This window comes from Boleophthalmus pectinirostris, unplaced genomic scaffold (genome assembly GCF_026225935.1).
Source record: "Boleophthalmus pectinirostris isolate CB_2022bp ecotype Guang Dong unplaced genomic scaffold, ASM2622593v1 HiC_scaffold_5, whole genome shotgun sequence".
NCBI lineage: Eukaryota > Metazoa > Chordata > Actinopteri > Gobiiformes > Gobiidae > Boleophthalmus > Boleophthalmus pectinirostris.
In genome coordinates, this window is record NW_026571404.1 from 29010002 (window position 1) to 29029023 (window position 19022).

Consider the following 19022-nt stretch of genomic DNA (forward strand, 5'->3'; position numbering starts at 1 on the left):
TCAACCTGGCCTGTCATGGTAACACATTTTGAAGGATGATATATTGTTGAAATAAATATAGACAATAAACAGTAATACTGAAACTAATTTATGCCACTGACACAATGAATGGAACAGATCAGTTTTATATTATGAACACTTTTTGGACACTGTAAGAATTTATAGTCCATTATTCTTTTACTCCATACTAGGCAATGTGGGTAAAGTGTCTTGCCTAAGGACCCAGCATCGGTATTTTGCCACTGGCACAGCACTGTGGCACCTGATTTTCCCAATGACCCAAAACGCTGGCTCTGTGTGGACAAAAGGCCAAAACGAATAAAAACTGCACCGTTTGGACCAAAAAACGTTGTATGGACACCGCCTTAGTTTGTATCTATAATGGGTCATAGAAGTGATTTATTTAACCCTTTACAGCTCAAATCTAATTATAGAAAAGAAAAATAACAAAAAACAAAACGTATTAGTACAAAAAGTACACATGATAAATATCGACTCTGAAAAATTATTGTTCCATCTTTCATATACCGTATTTTCCAGGCTAAGGCGCGCTGGATTATAAGGCGCATTGTCATTAAATGGTCTATTTTCACAAATAAACCGCACTGGACTTTAAAGGAAACACAACAGTTAGATGGGTCAGTCGGACTTTGTTTGGCGCGTTTATGGTGACTCTTGGATTTGTTCAATTGTGGCGTGTAGGGAGGGTGTTTTCTGGGACCGCTGGATTGTCGGCGTGTTCGCAGTGACTCAATTGTTCAGTTGTGGCTAGAAGTGGCACATTGCACTCGCTTTTTCAGTTCGCTCCTCCATTCCATTCCTTGTCCGCGTGGCGTGATGAGTGTGGCTGCGGGTGTGTTTTGCTGCGCAGTCGCTGTCTGCTCCGTGCGTGTTTGCGTGCACAGTGGGCGGTGCGGCTTTGTAGTTTACTGAAGTCGTGCTGGGACACCTGAGTGGATTTGTGTATGGGACATTCTGGATTGTGGGGTGCGCAGTCATTTTTGGCGGCTCAAGAGCGCGTGTAATAGCCTGGAAAATACGATACTGAACCCTACGTCAATAAGTCATCCCATACTCCATCCAACTGTACAACAACTCACCCTTATGTAACAGATAACCCTATTTCACTACACCATTTTGTACATGTACTTGTACATACAGTAGCTGAGATATATTTTTATTTCTGTATTTTATTTTTACTTGTACATATACATTCATGTAATTATACCTTATTTGACACCAGTCTCCTGCTATTCTTGCAACTTATTTAGAATTTATTATCACCATTTATGTACTTTTTCTCTTTGCTGTTATATTATATTGTGATGTGTGAGCTACTGTGTCCAAATAATTTCCCTTGTGGATCAATAAAGTTAAGTCAAAATCTAAGTCAATCTAAGTCAGAGTCTAATACAGTAATTATCGTGACAGGCCTATTCGAAGCAGTCACTTTTTCCACACAAAATTACAAGCTACTGAGGATGCTAATGTTTGTTGTGATTCTTATTGAGTGGCAAAACATGGAGCTCGTCAGTATTCACAATCAGCTTCATTGATTGGGGCGGAGAATAATTGGAAGGTATTGAACCAAGAGGGGATTAGAGTTATTAAGAGAAGAGAAGGAGGCGAAAGTGTTCCGTAAACAAAAGATAATGACGGAGATCTGTGTAGAGGGCGAAGAAATGAATGGGTCTCCTGAGGTGCGAGAACATTTCATTTAGTGGAAATTTAAGGGACAAAGTTAAATGTATATGACTTACCCTCTTAAACAAGACTGGATAATGATTCAGCAAGTGCATTAAAGGTAAAAGTAAAGGTAGATGTTATTGATACTTTGCAGGTGATGTAACATTCCCTAGGGGTCTGCTGCTAACTTTAGGCACTGCTCTGTCTGAGGCTTGTTAGACTTTAATCTGATCTTCATTTTAAAATAGTCTGACCAGAAAGAGCTGGTTTAGCAGGAATTACAACAGGTGAGATAATTTGTGCTGTTAAACAAGTCTCTCACACATAAAATTACAGTCACAAGTAGGGATGAGCATGATTAGTTGACTAATTAATAATTGATCATTAAGAATTTCGTCGATCATGTTAATTTTTTATCGACAAACCAAATGTAGGTTGCTGTGTGTAGAGTAGCATAAGGAGATGAGGCTGCATCTGACAGCACAAACTCTGGAGTTGCAGCCTCACAGTCCCATATTTCAGCTCTGGCACACCGCCTTGGAGATCACTATACCACTCGCTGAGTGCTTTTACATGCACATCAGTATCCCTGGTATGATAGGGTTTTTTGAGTATCCTGGTTTCGTTTTGGTGCATGTATACACAGTATCCCTACATAAAGTTCAGTGCGCATGCGTCCAAAAGACAAACACTTTTCAGTCTTTTCATCACAACAGTAGCCAAATTAAATAAAATTACCAACATAAATAAAGTGAGTGAAATGACTTAAGTAAAGAGCTGCGCTAAACCTGCACACATATGATCTCTAAAAACATGAACCATCTCCAGAGCGACATACACACAGAACAGACTCACCACCATCATCATCATCATCATCATCATCATCAACATCCCTCTGTCACAGAGAGAACACTCATATCATACATCATCAGACAGAAGCTGAACGGCATCAGCGCACAAGTTGTGTTTTTTTTGGGTTTTTTTTCAGAGCTTACAGTTTATGCAATTGAGCCATGCCGTATTAGTTTCTGTAAAACAAAACTATATGTAAACAAATGTGCACAAAGCTGCATTAAACACATAATGTCAAACGGGCTGATGTGGCTCTATAGTGGTTGTGGTTTATATGTTGTAAAATTGAGTTTATTTATGCAGATTAGTAATAGTAATAATAATGATGATAATTTTAATATAAAAACTTTAATGATTAATCAAAAATGTATCATTAATTCTCCCGATTATCAATTAAGACAGTTTAATCGAATGCCCATCCCTTAGTCTTTCTCACTTTTTTGTTGAAAATCACACACCTAAGCAGGACCATGAACACTCATATTGTTCACAGGCTGCTGAACTCCATTTAGTATTTTTTTCTAGAGTTTCCAGACAATAGAACATTTTTAACAATGTTTGCTTTGTGTCACCATGGTAACTGCTGAATATTCCACCGTGCAGATACAAGTAGACCACCCCCACCATGTCATTGCAAGGTATCAATAGTTTGGGTCCACTTGATGTAACAAAATTCTCAAACCCCTGTAGTTTAAAGTCGAAATGGAGAAAGATTACAATTCTATGGTAGAATTTTCTGCTATTACTGAGCTAATGAACTCCAAACAAAAGCATTATCTCTGTCACGAGAAATAAAACAAGAGTGAAATGATGGTTTCACAACATCTTCAGAAAGTGAGAAGGCAAAACATTATAGTCAATTGAAAAGTCATAGTATTAATATATAAAGTTTGTGGAGCCAGTCCCTCACAAATAATTATTAGTTTCAACATTTATGGATCAGAAGATTGGAAATTCCTTCTATAGACTTATAAAGGCTTCTTCTCTGCATCTGAAATTATGACCTCATCAAAGTATACAACGTGAATAAAACGTATTATAGAGAATGTCAGCCTCTTTCAGAAATTCTATACAATCTTCCTCCTCCAGCAAGAACATAGATAACTTTTTTTATTCCTTCCGATCTGACATCACAATTTATTCATTCCTTTCTAAAGCCAAAATTTCAAAATAAATAAGTTCAGACATATTCCACTTTACAGCACGGCTCACAGTACTGCAGTAAAACATATGCATAAACCTTTCTGTTGCCCTCAGTGACATCCAGACACTGTGATTTAAATAAACATGAGCACAGGGTTTACTGCTTGTGCACACCTGTATCCACCACTGTGTCTCATTCTCAAATCCATTTATAATTCAATATCCACCAAAGCCAGATGATGCGCTATATGATCAACAGCCTATTCAAGAACTAACCGCCCCCATGCACTGGTGGATAACTAGCTCCCAAAGTCTCAGTGCAATTTTGTCAAACTGGTGAGTGATCTGTTTATGATTCGACCTCGATGTGCTTCGGGCTGGCTGTATACACTATACTACTTCCCAGTCCTCCTCCCTTTCACAGACCACCCGATTGCGTGGCAGAATGAGCGTCTTTCCTCCCACTCGTTTTTGCTTTGGGGTCAAGTCAGATGCGCAACAGTAGTGTTTTTCTCTTGTATTCTCTTTGAAAAGTTAACAGTGCAAGTAAATAATAAGTCCCATGTTGACAAGATGGTTAAATAAATAAATTAACTAATGCCTACACAAGGTAAAGTTCATCGACTAATGAGACTGTTTCCTCCTTGGAATAACAATGCATATTACACATTCGATTTTATGGATATATGCAGCCTTCATTTAATTACATACAAAGCTTCCAAGTAAAGATCGACCTTTATGTTTTTTTTTCATGGCCGATATCGAAATGATTGTATAGACTATAGGACAGCTGATGGCTGATAAGCTCTGCCGATATTTTTGTCCTATATGTAGTGCCGTTTTGAGTATTTTTCCCCAATTTATCAAATTTACATTTACTACAGACCTTTTTACCACAAACCTATAAGCAGTGGTGGAAGAACTCAATTTTGTTACCTAAGTAAAAGTACAGATATTGGAGCAGAAAAATAGTCAAGTAAGAGGAAAAGTATCATATCAGAAAATCTACTAAAGGAAAAGTAAGAAAGTACCAGTAAAAGTAAAAGTATTTTTCACAGATTGAGAGCTTATAACAAAAACAAATCCCTCAGCCTTACAAACAAAAATGAAAAATGCTTTCACTTTTCAGTCCAGTTAAAAAATGCAGTGGAGTAGAAAGTACAGAGACCTGCTCTCGGACGTAGTGAAGTAAAAGTAAAAAGTATCCACTTTAAAATTTGTACTTAAGTAAAGTACAGATACCTAAAATGTATACTTAAGCACAAATTTTATTTTGTTACCTTCCATCACTGCCATTAAGAGAGCTGTGTAGTCATGTTCTGTACACCAGTTCAGCCAAAACAAAATATCACCCTGTGCTGGAGATTCAAGGCCAATAATTGATGGGCTAAGAAGTACAAATATTTGCCAGGTATATCAGTCAACCTATATATTGATCTGTCTCTACTTCCAAGTTGTTGAGCAGGTGAGCCTCTAGTTCAGAGGTCATCAAGCTAAGGCCCGCGGGCCGACTCTGGCCCTCCATGCCCCTTTGACCGGCCCCCCAGCTCCTCTGCCTCTCACCACTTGAACTGGCCCTATGAGGCAATCCTCAAAAGTTGTCATGGCTGTTTTTTTTAAATGACTTTTTGGCAAATAATAACACATCTGCATCTTGTATTTTGTTGATTTTTTCAATTAAAAATTATATTTATATGAAGTATTTACAGTTCTATTTAAATAATTATATGACGTACTTACATTTGTCGCAGAATTTTCGTCACCTGACAAGCTCGAGATCAAACAGTGACAGTCAACGCACGTGTATAGTTCTGTAGTGCAGTTAAGCACAGCAAAATGGCAAGTGTTAAAGTATGAAAACTTGACAGAGAGTGCAGAGTTTTCAAAGAACTGTGGACGACCGATCATTTTTTTGTTCAGTGTAAGGACCATGCAGTTTGTCTGATATGTTAAGAAAGTGTGGCAGTTTTCAAAGAATATAATCTGTGTCATCAGGGTCATACAATTCTGTTAAAAGGCCTACCTGACCCTGGCCCCCCCATCACAGTCAGGAGCGGTAAAGTGGCAACCAAAGAAAAAAGTATGGTGACCCCTGCTCTATATTCTGGACACATACGGATTTGCATAGAGGCTTCTGTCCATCCTCTGTGTTGTTCTGTCTGTTTTCTCGTTCATCTTCTCAGAACATGTGGAATCTTAGCAACGGAGCGATAAGCCAACCACTGGGGGCAGTATTGAACACAGCTCGATAATAGAGGCTAAACTTAAAAAAAAAAAAAAAAAAAAAAGATTAGAACAAATGGCAAAACAAATACTTCCCTCACCTCATTTTCTTGGCTCTCTTTCCAACAGGTGCGATCTAAAACCTCCCGTGGGCCGTTCCATGTTTGTTTATTTGATGCTCGATTTCGTCCATTTTGGTCAATTCTCAAACTGGCTCTTAGCGCCCTCTGGTGTTTTTTTTTTTTTTTTTTTTTTTTAAGAGAATGCAGTCTTGGCAGAAACATTTGGAAGTATAAATGTAGAGACTGTTACTTCGCTTGGAATGCACTGGTCTGTTTACATACAGAAGCGAAGCATATATGAGCCTTAAGAGGTTGTGTTAATGTTGGCTTCAATCTTTATGCAGATGTTTCTGTCTCGTAACCAGAATCTCAGTGGTTCAAACCTCTTCTCCAGTCATTTCCCCTATAGGGTCTATATGGTGTGAATGCTTTTTATTATAGGAACAGGTACTTCATGTGGGCCAAGTGCCAGCTCCCATTAAAGGTTGAAAAGCACAAACGTGATCAAAATAACTCCTACTTGAAGACATGCCTGACAGTCTATAAACAAACACTGAAAGGTCTATATATGGCCAAATACTGACTTTGAAATATCCATGTTTATGTATGCTGGTATATTTATGTTTATGTAAGCTGGTATCTCCAACAGCTATGCCTTTATGCGCTTGTACCTCCATCTGAGTTTGAACATGTTTTAGGATTCCAACTCCAGGAAGTGAGTGAAATGGTGCTGGCGTGCGTAATGAGGGCACTACTCGTGTGGTTTGGCCCTATTTTCAAGTGGAGCCAAAGAGAAGCGTTTGTGAAGGCCGAATTTATAGGAGCGCATAGTACAAGCTTATAAAGAGCAGCTTGTCAGGGAAGAGCTCGTACTGATGTATGTCTGTGCAGTCTCTGAGCAAGAATAGTCTGTTTACAAAGATGACACTCCACAGGAAAACAGATAGGTGGTAGTTCACATAAGCAATGTGTGCTGTTGACTTGAGTGATAATCTTACACTGTTTCGATGGGGACAATATGGGAACTGGAAAATATTAACAAAATAAATGAAGAATGAACCGTAATAATCGTAAATGAATCATAATAAATGGATTCTTAAATTGCTGAAAGAATTGCTAAATGTTCTTTCTATTATTAAACATGCACTGGAGACGAGGTTAGGAAGTTACTAAATTAAGAAAATCTACACTGATTCTTCTTATTACATATGGAGCCAAGGAGAACATTAAAGAAGACACATTAAAACAACTTAGTAATGGTATTAGGACCATTGAAAAAAGACAGAATCAACAAGTCCCAGCTCTTTATAGCCCTATTTCACCAGAGCAAGCAGTGACGTTTCATTTATGTGTTTCTAATTTTTGAAAAATAGCTACACAACATTTTGAATCTATATCCCAGGCTAAGTCTTAAATAAATGCAAGTTGGTGTAGGCAGTTGGGAGGAAGTACAGGGAAAACAGAAGTTATCTGAGCACTCAAGCCAGGACAGTCCATTACTCAAACATGCATGAATCAATCAAAATAGAAACGAAAAAACTAATGATGAGAAAACACTGTTTTAACAAGGCTAAAAGCTCTTAAATGTTTATTTTGAACTTGTCTTCTCTTTAAACTTCGATGGAATTAGAGATAGGACTACAAACTGCCAGTTAAGGGCTGACAGTAGTCAGTTTGTCCACTGATCGACAGGTTGGTGTTTCGAAACCTGCTCCCCACATAAACATCATTGGTTGAGCAGTCAGATCCACTGACCCACAGGTTGGCAGTGTGATACAGGCTCCCACAGATGAATGCTGTCATTGTGTCCTTGGGCAAGATATTTAACCCACCTTGCCACCAGGCGTAGACTGATGTATGAATGTGTGTGTGAATGAGTGAGTGGTTCCTTGATGTAAAGAGCTTTGAGTGCCTTGAAGGTGAAAAAACACTATATAAAAATGTGACCAATTACCATTTACCATGAACAAATTAAGATTAAGAAATATTTCAAATTAAAATACTAGATGATTAGATCTAGCTGGTGATTCTTGAATCTTTGAATTTCTATAATCTTTCCATAGATATTCATCACTCGCTTCCTTGTACAATGAATCAGTTTCTCTGGCCTCTAGCAAAACTTGGGCGTGTTGAAAACGAGCAGAAATGATTCTCATAATCAATAACTGCACTGGGATGGGACAGAAAGAAAAGCTCTGCAGCAGTCAGCCTCACATTGACTGAAAATACCCAGTCGACTTATCTGATGAATTTTGATATTACGTGTCCTCCTGGCAGCAGCTCCTTGGGGATGCGCTGCTATTCTGGGGTCACAGTATGTAGTTTCACTTTACTTGGATCATATTATTCCTCACAGTTTGCTGCACAGCCTTGTAGATGATTCTCAATGTGAAGACAAATACTTCTCTGTACCTCTTACATAGAAAGAAATGTAAATTCAGCTGTTGAGCTCATGAAAACTGTATAATGTTTACAAAAACTATAGCTGCCAGGAGGAGATTTTTGCTTACTTGGTTGCCAGTTTGGGACCACGTTGCGTACTATATGGAGAATCAGTCTAGTCATCACTCCCTCATTTATGTCTCAGGCCAAACAGGGTGCACTAAATGAAAATATAAAAATGGTATAATGTTTACAAAAGCTGTAACTGGATGGAGGAGATTTTGCATGCATAGCCAATTTGGGACTTTTTCTTTTCTGTGGAGAGGTCTCAAAGTCGTCAGAACTCGCTGCCTTATGTCTCAGACCAAAGTGTAATCTATGTATTTATTTTTACTTATTTGGATATAGTTCTTCTATAAATAATTTAAAGGTGCTCTATGTAAGTTTACAGCTGGGATTTGTCGCCTGCTTGTTTCAATGGATGTTTCATTGCTCTGCCTGGAATTTTCCACAGCTCTACTTTAAATTAATCCAATTACAGGTGGTTTTATAACTCAAAAATACCTAGAAAAACAGATATTCAGACTGCAATGATGTCCCAATTTATATATATTTTCAAAAACACAATACACCATTATTAGTTCTAAAGACAGGATTTAGCCATGAATTTGTGGCTCTAAATTGCTCCTGAATGAATGTCAGTGTGAATGCTCGTCTGCTTCTTGGGGACATTTTTTAGTTTCTCTTCAAGGCTCCATTGTTCAATAGAGACATCCGCCACCCTATAGAGCTTATACTGGAATGCGCTGAAAAGGAAAAATACATGTCAATCTGTGGGCCACACAATATAAAATGTAATAAAAATGGAGGTAATGCCGAGAAAGCTATAGGTGGGGAATTGAAAAAGGTGACCGACAAGGCTTATCTACCAAGGTGAGCTAAGAAAAAAATATAAATAAATAAATAATTGGCTAGAAGGGATTTTTTTTGGCTTTTTGTTGTAATACAATATGAGTTGAGTTGTAGAGGGTTGAATAATTAACATCTTTGGCTGTTCTTTTTGCTTTCATTCCAGTATTTATCTAATGCAGCTCAGGCCTTTTAGTGATACAGTATTTAAAAATAGTTTATCTTCTTATATTTATATTTTATATTGTGTCAGTGGCGTAAAGTAGTTTCAATATTATTTTTTATCACACATATCTCTATAGTACCAATATATCATGGTTTAAAATTTGTTATCGTGACAGGCCTATAATTGTCCTATGACAGTGACAAAGTGCCTATGACAGGTTAGACTGCTCAATTCACTAACACGCAGTTAAGATCATTAAGATTTTATTAAAAACATTTATTTTTTTTCCCCCAGTTTGGCCATTTTCTACGTTTCAAATTGTACTACCTAGTTAAAAAATTGGACATCACACCAGGGAAATCCATAATTGTTATACAAAACTCCTCAACTGTACACAGAAATTATAATCTGACAAATAAAAAATATAAGAAAACACTTTTATTTTGTTGAAATCATGTTTAAAGTATCAGAAAAAGTGTTTTTTCTTGCATAAACTGGACAGTTTCACCTTTTCTTCATAAATAGTTTCTTGATTTGGTTTAAAACTATCATTTATATATTTACAACAGGTATTATCCCACCAAATGCACCATATGCCCTTTAAGGTCTCGTGTCAACTTAGTTTATATCAAGTTTTTGCAAGAACTTAGAACAGATGGACACAACTTTTTCCAAGAATCTGCTGTTGTGCAGTGCGGCTTCGAGCTTAAAGTTTCTGAACAAGTGACAAACTGTCTCCAAACTTAGAAGCCTTATCAGTAAAAATGTGATTTGTGGATGTTTGGGCTCCACAGCATTACCAAGAAACAAGTGTAAAGGTCAGAAAAGGCCCCAGCTCCATCACTCGTCAAAGAGGCATAAAACCCTCTGTTTCAGCTTCCCAAATAAGAACATAATGGTTTATTTTTATGTAATTTTTTATTTGCAACATATAAATTTGCTATATTTTTTGCTAGAATTAATGATTACCATTTACATTTTTGCTCTTTGTTATTATATGTATTGTGGTGTGTGAGCTACTGTGCCTATATAATTTCCCTTGTGGATCAATAAAATTTGTCCAAGTCTTAAGTCTAAGTCAACAAGCATACAAACATTACACAGAATGGGACAACACAATAAATATAATACGGTACTATACAATCCAAATGCATACAACACTACGCAGATGAAGTCTAAAATGTATGTGTGTATGTATGAGTAAGTGTAGGGTTTCTAATTTATGTATAGTTTTGTATAGTTATGAAAGTTATGTTTCTGAATCAGTTGTTCAGCTTGGTATTTAAGCCTCACATTTATTCATGCGCCCAAAAAGCCTTACCTTAAAGCTGGGGTCTACAACCTATAACTCAGGAGACACGTATTACACGTATTGTGCTGAATAAGTCTAATTTGATTAATGAAATGCCTATTACCAGTGTACATGTCTTATTTTGATGCCTAACTTTGTGCCCTTCTATGCATAACGGTTTATGTTTAATAGGCATCTAAATGTACCTCATTTAAGGTTTGCTATGGCTCTTATATTTACTCAGTTTCTTGTGATTGCTAAAACTAGTAGCTCTCATGCATTTTCGTTTTGTAAAGATAGCTAGATGAAAAAAAGGATAAAGATAAAAAAGTTGGAGACCCCTGCCTTAAAGTGTATGTTTTTGTTTTTGTTCCGTTTTGTTTTTTTTTTATTTGGGTGCATGATAAGTGGGATTGGTTTCTTTCATAATGGTTTCTATTACTTTCTCAGCGCACGCTTTGTCTCTCCTTTTGCCAGTTTTAACAAAAGAAAGAACTTATTCCCTCTGAAAGACTGAATGTGGCTGTAATCCTTCAGAGTTTGTGTGCCGAAGGGCCAGGCCAGATCGCAATCAAGGATAATTAATCCCAAATGGTTGCAGGCAAGTGGACATCACAAAGTTAAGTCGTCTGTAGCAGATGTCAAACTTACAATTTGCGTTTCCAATTGTCTTTAAAGTTCAGGACAAGTGGTGCTATTGCATTCGACTTGAAAAGAATGATACAGGTATAGCTAGCCCAATGGCCTAACTTTAACCTCATTATAAAAGTGCGAGGATGAGTAGATCCAAGCCATGCAGAAAACGTATTCCAACAGTATAAATTGAATTTGCCTGCTGAGGAAATGCTAATTGTGTTAAATCCTGTATTTATTCTGCTGGCCCAATCAGCAGCTGGAGCTTATACTGGCTCCAGGATAGAGCCGGAAATGGAAGGTTTCAGTCTGTTGGTCCACTGAGCCCCACTTTGGAAACACCTGGGCCTGTTGTCACATTCTGTATTCAAATAATCAGAGCTGCATTGGGCAATAAAAGGCTAATGATTGTCCAGATGTGGGACATTTTCTGAAGTGCAGTTTTTATATTGTCGGGTAAATCAAGATTAAGAGATGTAATGATGCATTTTGACCAGTCTATAAAGCAAACACCAACATTTGAAAACAACATGCTGTGTTTTATCACTCACTCATTTGTAAGATTGCCATGATGGAGATGCGCTGTTTGAAGTAGAAGTTTGAAGTAGTGCTGTAAATGTTAGTGGCTTCTTGTTTTACCTACCATACCATACAGTACACCAATACAGTATAATAATAGTAGTACACTAGTTGATTCATTCTCAAAGCAGCCCACTTGAATATAGAGATTTGGTGTCTAATTTTAATTCATAGTTACACATTATTACATTTGTTGTGTATTGCAGAAAATTTAAAAAAAGTGTAACCTTTATTGCATCACACGCAGTATTAAAATTACACAGATTTATTTATTTTTTCATATTTTAAAGTTATTCATTTAAGCGATTATTTTAAAGTTTTACATTTTAAATATTTTTAGGGTATTCTTGGCATGTTGTTAATTCCTCATTGGTGAATTTTGTGTCACCATCTTTCAGACACTAAAAGCTTCTAAACACATGATAATGAATGCGTGCCCCTTACTATAGCGCTTTGTTTTTGCCTTTGCTCCAGAGGAGGCCAGGGCAGCCTCATAAAGGAGCCATAATGCATAAACATAAACTGGAAATGGATGGCTAATTTCCATTCAGTAGATGTTTAGTGGTCTGCTCTCACTCAGAACAAGCTGAAGGTGCCACTGTAGAGTTTCAATACACAAAGGCACAATTATAGTCTGGAGCATGTCTAGCTTATGTGCTTTATAATTATCCCAATTACGTAAGCATCACTTATGTACGCTTGTCTTTTCATTACAGCTGTTACCGACGTGAAGCTGTGGGCCATCGACCGGCAATGTTTTCAGACCATCATGATGAGGACAGGGCTAATCAAGCAGACAGAGTATATGGAGCTGCTCAAAAGGTAATGTTCCACAATGGTCTCTTAGAAACCATAAACACACACAAACAATCAAGGCAACTTATTTTAATATTACATAATTGGAGTCTTGTGTAAAAAATACTTTCAAATGTATGTTAATGTGACTGAGGTATATAGTTGTAATATATAAAACTAGGGTAATATTTCACAATAGACTCTTAGAAACCATTAAAAAAAATCCAAATATCATTCATTCATTCGTTTTTTAAAATAAAACCAAAAATAAGAAAATGAAGAAAAACAACTATTTTCTTAATTATTTGTCTCCAAAACCAAAATGAAAAAATGGATAATGATTTGTTTTTTCAGTTTTCGATTTTTTGTTTAAATCAATAATGGAAAAAACGGATAATGGCTGTTTCCCATTTCTAGACTTTAACTGTGATGCCGGACTTTTGTGACGCATACGGACTGAACTAGGACTGAACCAGGACTGAACCAGGACTAAAACAGGTCTAAACCAGGACTTAACCAGGACTAAAACAGGACTGAACAAGGACTGAACCAGGACTAAAACAGGACTGAACCAGGACTAAACCAGGTCTCAACCAGGACTGAACCAGGTCTCAACCAGGATTGAACCAGGTCTCAACCAGGATTGAACCAGGTCTCAACCAGGATTGAAACCGGGTTTAACCCAGGACTAAATCAGAACTGAACCAGTACTGAGTGTCGGCACGGGCCTGGAGGTGCGCCCGCGTAGACTGTCAGGTGATCAGGACTGAGACCAGGAGAAGACCAGGACTGAGACCGGTTTAGTCCTGGTTTAGTCCTGGTTCAGTCCTGGATTCGGTTCAGTTCTGGTTTAGACCCGGTTTATTTCTGTTTTAGTCCTGGTTTAGACCTGGTTTAGACCTGTTTTAGTCCCGGTTCAGTCTATATGCAGGGAAAAAGTTCAGCATCACAGTTTAAGTCAGGGAAATGGGAAACAGCCATTATCCATTTTTTCCATTATTCATTTAAACACAAAATCGAAAGCTGAAAAAAACAAATCGTTATCTGTTTTTTCATTTTATTTTTGAAGACAAATAATGAAGAAAATAGTTGTTGTTTTCTCATTTTTGGCTTTATTTTGAAAAATGAATGAACGAATGATACACAGATAAACACGCACACACAGCCACAAACAACAACACAAATGAAATGAATTTACAAAGATGTGGAAAAAATCTCTCTCTCTCTCTCGTAGATAGTGATAAAAAGTGCATATTTTTAAGTAATATTTGGAGACCACTGAACTCTACTGGATAATATTTTGTGAATACACACAGGTTTATCTTATCTATAATCACTTTTTAAATCATCTCTGTGTGTAGAAGGCTGCAAAATCAGAATGACAGAGCGAGTAAGCCAAAAATAAAATTACATAAACATTATGGTACACATGAGCCCATTACCACTTTAAAGACTCAGCTGCTTTGGTCCGTTGCATAAACGCGGGGTTCATATCAAAAGCTGTGTGTAGTCATAAACATGCATGCGCTCCCGTCTTTGTAAAAAACCACACTTCCTCTGACACCCGCTCCAGCCCACTTATTAAATTGATGTCCCCATTACGTGTTGAAATCCGTGCGATATTTTTCATAGCAGCAGAATGAGGCGCTGACTTCCTCTCGCACAAAGCCCCATGAATCACCGGGATCATGACAAGAATCTGTCACTATTTGAACGCACTGTTTGAACGCAGATGGATGCATACAAGTGTCACAACTCCATAGCATCCCCCATCCTCTAAACAGCCCACACACTGGAATATATGAAACGAATGTAATGGAGAAAAGGAATGGAAAGTTTATAACATTTTTCTGCTACACATAAATACACAGATTTACTTGGTTAAATGCATTTATAAAAACATACTTAAAGGTGCACTGCTCAACTTTTCTGGTGGAGGATCTGTCACCTGCTCTTCTCCATGGAGATATTATTTTTCTTTTTCCTTGAATATTCCACAGTATGACTTTAAACATTTACTCATTAAGGTGTTTCTATTGCTCAAAAATACAATAGTTCCTTCTGTAAATAAAGGTAACTCTCAACAGATCTGAATTATAATGTAGCATAGTGCTGTAAACTGCTTATCTGGATAGATTTAAGCTATACTGTGGAACATTCTAAACAAACCAATAACATTTCCATGGAGACAAGCAGGTGGCGAACACTACACTAGAAATTGATTTGTTTTAGTGTTATAACATTGTTCCCTCATCAAAAACATGTCTAAGTTTTATATGTTATCCATGCCTGTTTGAGTAATTTAGCAATCTCTCCCAGGCTCTATTTGAACCTTCATTGTGGTTAGCAGTATGATTGTGTACAAGGCTCCGCCCACATCCTAAATCACTCATGCTGATACAAAATTGCACATAACAACTTGACAAACCTGATGTGATGTGTAGTAGTTTCATTAGCGGGATGCACCCTGATTGTTGTGATAGGGCTCTGAAGGGGGGGTGACAGTGCAGAGAGCAAAAAAAAGGATGAGACTCAAGAGCACCAAACATGAAAAAGTAACTTATAAAACATATTAATACTTCAGTTTGGGTGAATATAGCATTTTCAAAACAATAAAAGGTAACACTGATCTAAATATGTTTTGTATTAGCAGTTAAAATACCCAATAGAATTAAAATATTTCGTCTTTAAATTGCAGTATTTGATGTGATAATAGGCTAATCGTCCACTTGGAATAACAGATAACATCAAAACATTCTATAATACTTAATACAGATGGATGGTAAATGTTTTGTTGTAACACACTAAGTTTTAGGGTCTAGACACTAACAAAAATGATCAGGTTCGACATATGTAAATTTGCCTTTTAGATATTTCAAATTAAAACATTATGTAATATATATCTATAGGGAAATCCGGCTCTTGCTTCCCCATCTAAGTTTGACATCCTCACATCCTAAAGTATGAAAACTACCAAAGCCTGACCCAGATCTTAGCTCTTAGATTTACAGATATCCCCTGGGTTCTGCACGAAGGGGAACTGGGTATCCCGTGTGTTAAATGCAAAAACTGCCTGGAGGATCAATAGAGTCTATAAATTCTTAAAAGCTCAACGGCAGCATCTTTTAATATTACTTAATTGGACTCTAGTGTAAATAATACTTTCAAATTTGTGTTAAAAACATACCTGGAGTCATGTTTTTTGTTTCATTTAACACACAAATCCGGCATATTTAGGCTGAGTTCTTGTCTCAAACTTAAAACACTGTGTTCCAGCATGTGATGTGATATTACAGAAAGTGCTCCACTGTGTTTTTAAACTCCACAGGCCTTCACTGGAATCATTTGGATAATTTCAGCCCTGGAATTGCCAATCTCTGCTGAACAAAAGCTAAAAAGTAGCTGTTAAAACAAAACAAAACTACAACTTCATGACATCACAAGGGGGGACAGAGCATTTTGAGATTGGAGATAGATAGACTAAGAATAAAGGGGTACTCTAACATGTGTGAATAAAATAAAACACAACTCCAGATATGTTTTTGATAAGGTAACAGCAGTATAACATGTCTCTTTAATTAAGTAACAGTTTTTGTAGGAGCAGACAGTGGAACGGAAAAACTTCTTGTCCTTCATTGCTTTCCTTCGGTCCTTGGTTTGCATGCTGTACACTTCCTCTGAAATCTTGATGCGCTGGAGTTTACAGTGAAAACAATCCACTGAGGACCCCCAGTATGAGACTATGAGACAGGATGTGAACTACATACTGAGCTCGCTGAACCAGCCTGACCTCGACTTCCTCCTCCCTACTCACTGATGGGGAACATTTATTTGAGCAAATCCTGAATTGTCAAAAACAGTGTAGTCATTTTTACAGCGTTTTTACCTCTATAGAATTCAAAGCTTTTTATATAGAGGGATTATTTGACCACTCACCCTCAGGCATATTTACATGGCGTTACGTGCAAATACTACTGGGGCAAAATAGAACGTTTTGTTAAGCTGTGAGTGAGGGACAGTAAAATTATTATAAAATGAGTGTAAAAATGTAAGGACTTTAAAAACACAGAGGAGCTTCATGATGTATACCAGTGGGGTAAAGCTGAGCAATACTGACAAAAATTAAGATGCCGATTTAGTGCTCAAATTAGTCTATACCATACCATACCAACTTTATTTATAAAGTACTTTAAAAGCTTTACAGCTGGCCAAAGTGCTGTACACAAACACAGAATAGATAAGGACAATCACAATCAAAGTCACAATACACAATGCAAACACAATACAACTACTGAAAACATAAAAAACAATAAGGTACTCAACAACAACAAATGTACATGTCACTTGTTAAAAGCAAGTATAAAATATTAGTTGAGGTTTAAACGGCCTATAGTACGCTGTTCTCTGATCTATATTATAATGTTTTCTCATCACAAACATACCTGGAGTTGTGTTTTGTTTCGTTCACACAGTCTAACACACATATCCTGCATATTTAAACTGAGATCTTCTCTCAAACAGAAAACACTCTGTCATGTGGTAATACAGGAAGTGTTGCTATGTTGTTGGATTTTTAAATTCTATACACCTTCACTAGAATCATTTGGATAATTTCAGCCCTGGAATTAATATTCTATTGAACAAAAGGTAAAAGGTATCTTTTAATTGACATCACAAGGTGGAGCAGAGCATTTTGAGCTTTGAAGACATAGAAAGATTAATAGTAAAGGGTTACTCAAACATGTGTGAATGAAACAAAACACCACTCCAGGTATGATTTTGATGAGCAACATTCTAACATGGCTTTAAGATCACGAGATTTGACACGAGACGCAATGTTGTAGAATATAGAACTTTTAAGTATATCAGACACACGTGAATGAACAATAAAATTACCTAAATACAAAAATCTGTTCATATACTTGTTCAATTACAGTATATTTCTTTCCATTTTTATTTTAATCTGCTTTTTTTAAACTATCAACAATATTGCTAATATTTAAATGTGGCATATCTTCAAGACAGAATTGATTATATTATTGATAAATTGATATTTTTACAATCGTTTAGAGCTCTGGGAATAGATAATATTTATTGATCCCCAAACAGAAAATTCAGGTATTGACCACCATTACCTCAGGCGCACCTTTAAGAAAAACAGTACAGCATAACTTGAGGGGAGAAGGAGCAGAAAAAAAAAGAAACAAACCTGCACAGATCGTTCTTCAATAGGGGAGTAGGAATTAGGGAAGAATGTGTGTGAATGACACACTATACAACTCTGGACTATGAGATAATAAAAGGAAAATAAATATATATTACAAGTCTTTTTGGTCTCGAACAATAAAAACGATATTGGAAGGCTAACGTACTATTTGTAATGGCAGTGTTTTTGTTTGGCCCCTCACATTATGGTCATTGCACAACATCCCGTAGAGTGGCTGGTTGACCTGAGCTGACCTTTGTGTTCAAAAACATGGTAAAAGCTTCTCTCAGCTACAGAAAATAAACAGCATGTTCCCATTTAGTGCAACAATAAATGTACTGCATGTAGCTCATTAGTGAAAAAAGGATCGCAATTTGAAATGTGGTGCAACAGGGTGGAGGAAAATGATCATAACTACACACTGCTAGAGTCAATGATGGAGGAATAGTATGAGTATAGTATTTACAACCTAAATGGTGTTCTTTATTAGAGATTTGGAGATATATATTGGTTCCAGTATCAGTATCGGCTGATATAGAAACAGATTAGTCTATATCTGTATGGGTCAGTATAGCTTCTCGTTACTGATAGTGACATTTCTTTAGGCTTATCTATTCTTTGTGTGCCCTTTTTCAACAGACTCATGTATAACAATGGACATAGAAGAGCATTATATAGTTGTATGTTCACAAAAACATGTAACAACACATTTGATCTCCCACATAAATATAAATGATAAATGTTATTATGTTTAAGTTACTTAAATTTTATGTTAACTTAAGATAAATAACGGTATCAGCAAATATCGGCTTTCAAATGTCGGATATCTGTATCGGCTCAAGAATAAAATAAAATAAAATAAAATAATAAAAGTCTGTCTAACCATCCCTAATCTTTAGTTTAGTTGTGCAAATTTACCACAAATAATTAAATAACCAAATCCTCAAGCAGTGATTATCAGTACAGTTTCAAATTACTCGTGTTTTTCTCATATCTTTCTAATTTTTTCATAGAACAATTCTGTTTTTCCCCCCGAAAGTGTATCATAAAAGCTACAAGCAGTTATCTAATTAAACCTCATAATAATTTACTGCA

General features: G+C 36.6%; 1 protein-coding gene across 1 annotated transcript in view; it reads left to right on the top strand.

Annotated features, from left to right (window-relative positions):
- Positions 1-19022, top strand: part of LOC110157105 (cGMP-dependent protein kinase 1-like) — a 227508-nt gene that overhangs the window by 153569 nt on the left and 54917 nt on the right. Inside the window, exon 4 of the mRNA XM_020921370.2 lies at positions 12643-12748. Coding sequence (XP_020777029.2) covers positions 12643-12748 — 106 coding nt within the window. The remainder of the gene's footprint in view (positions 1-12642; positions 12749-19022) is intronic.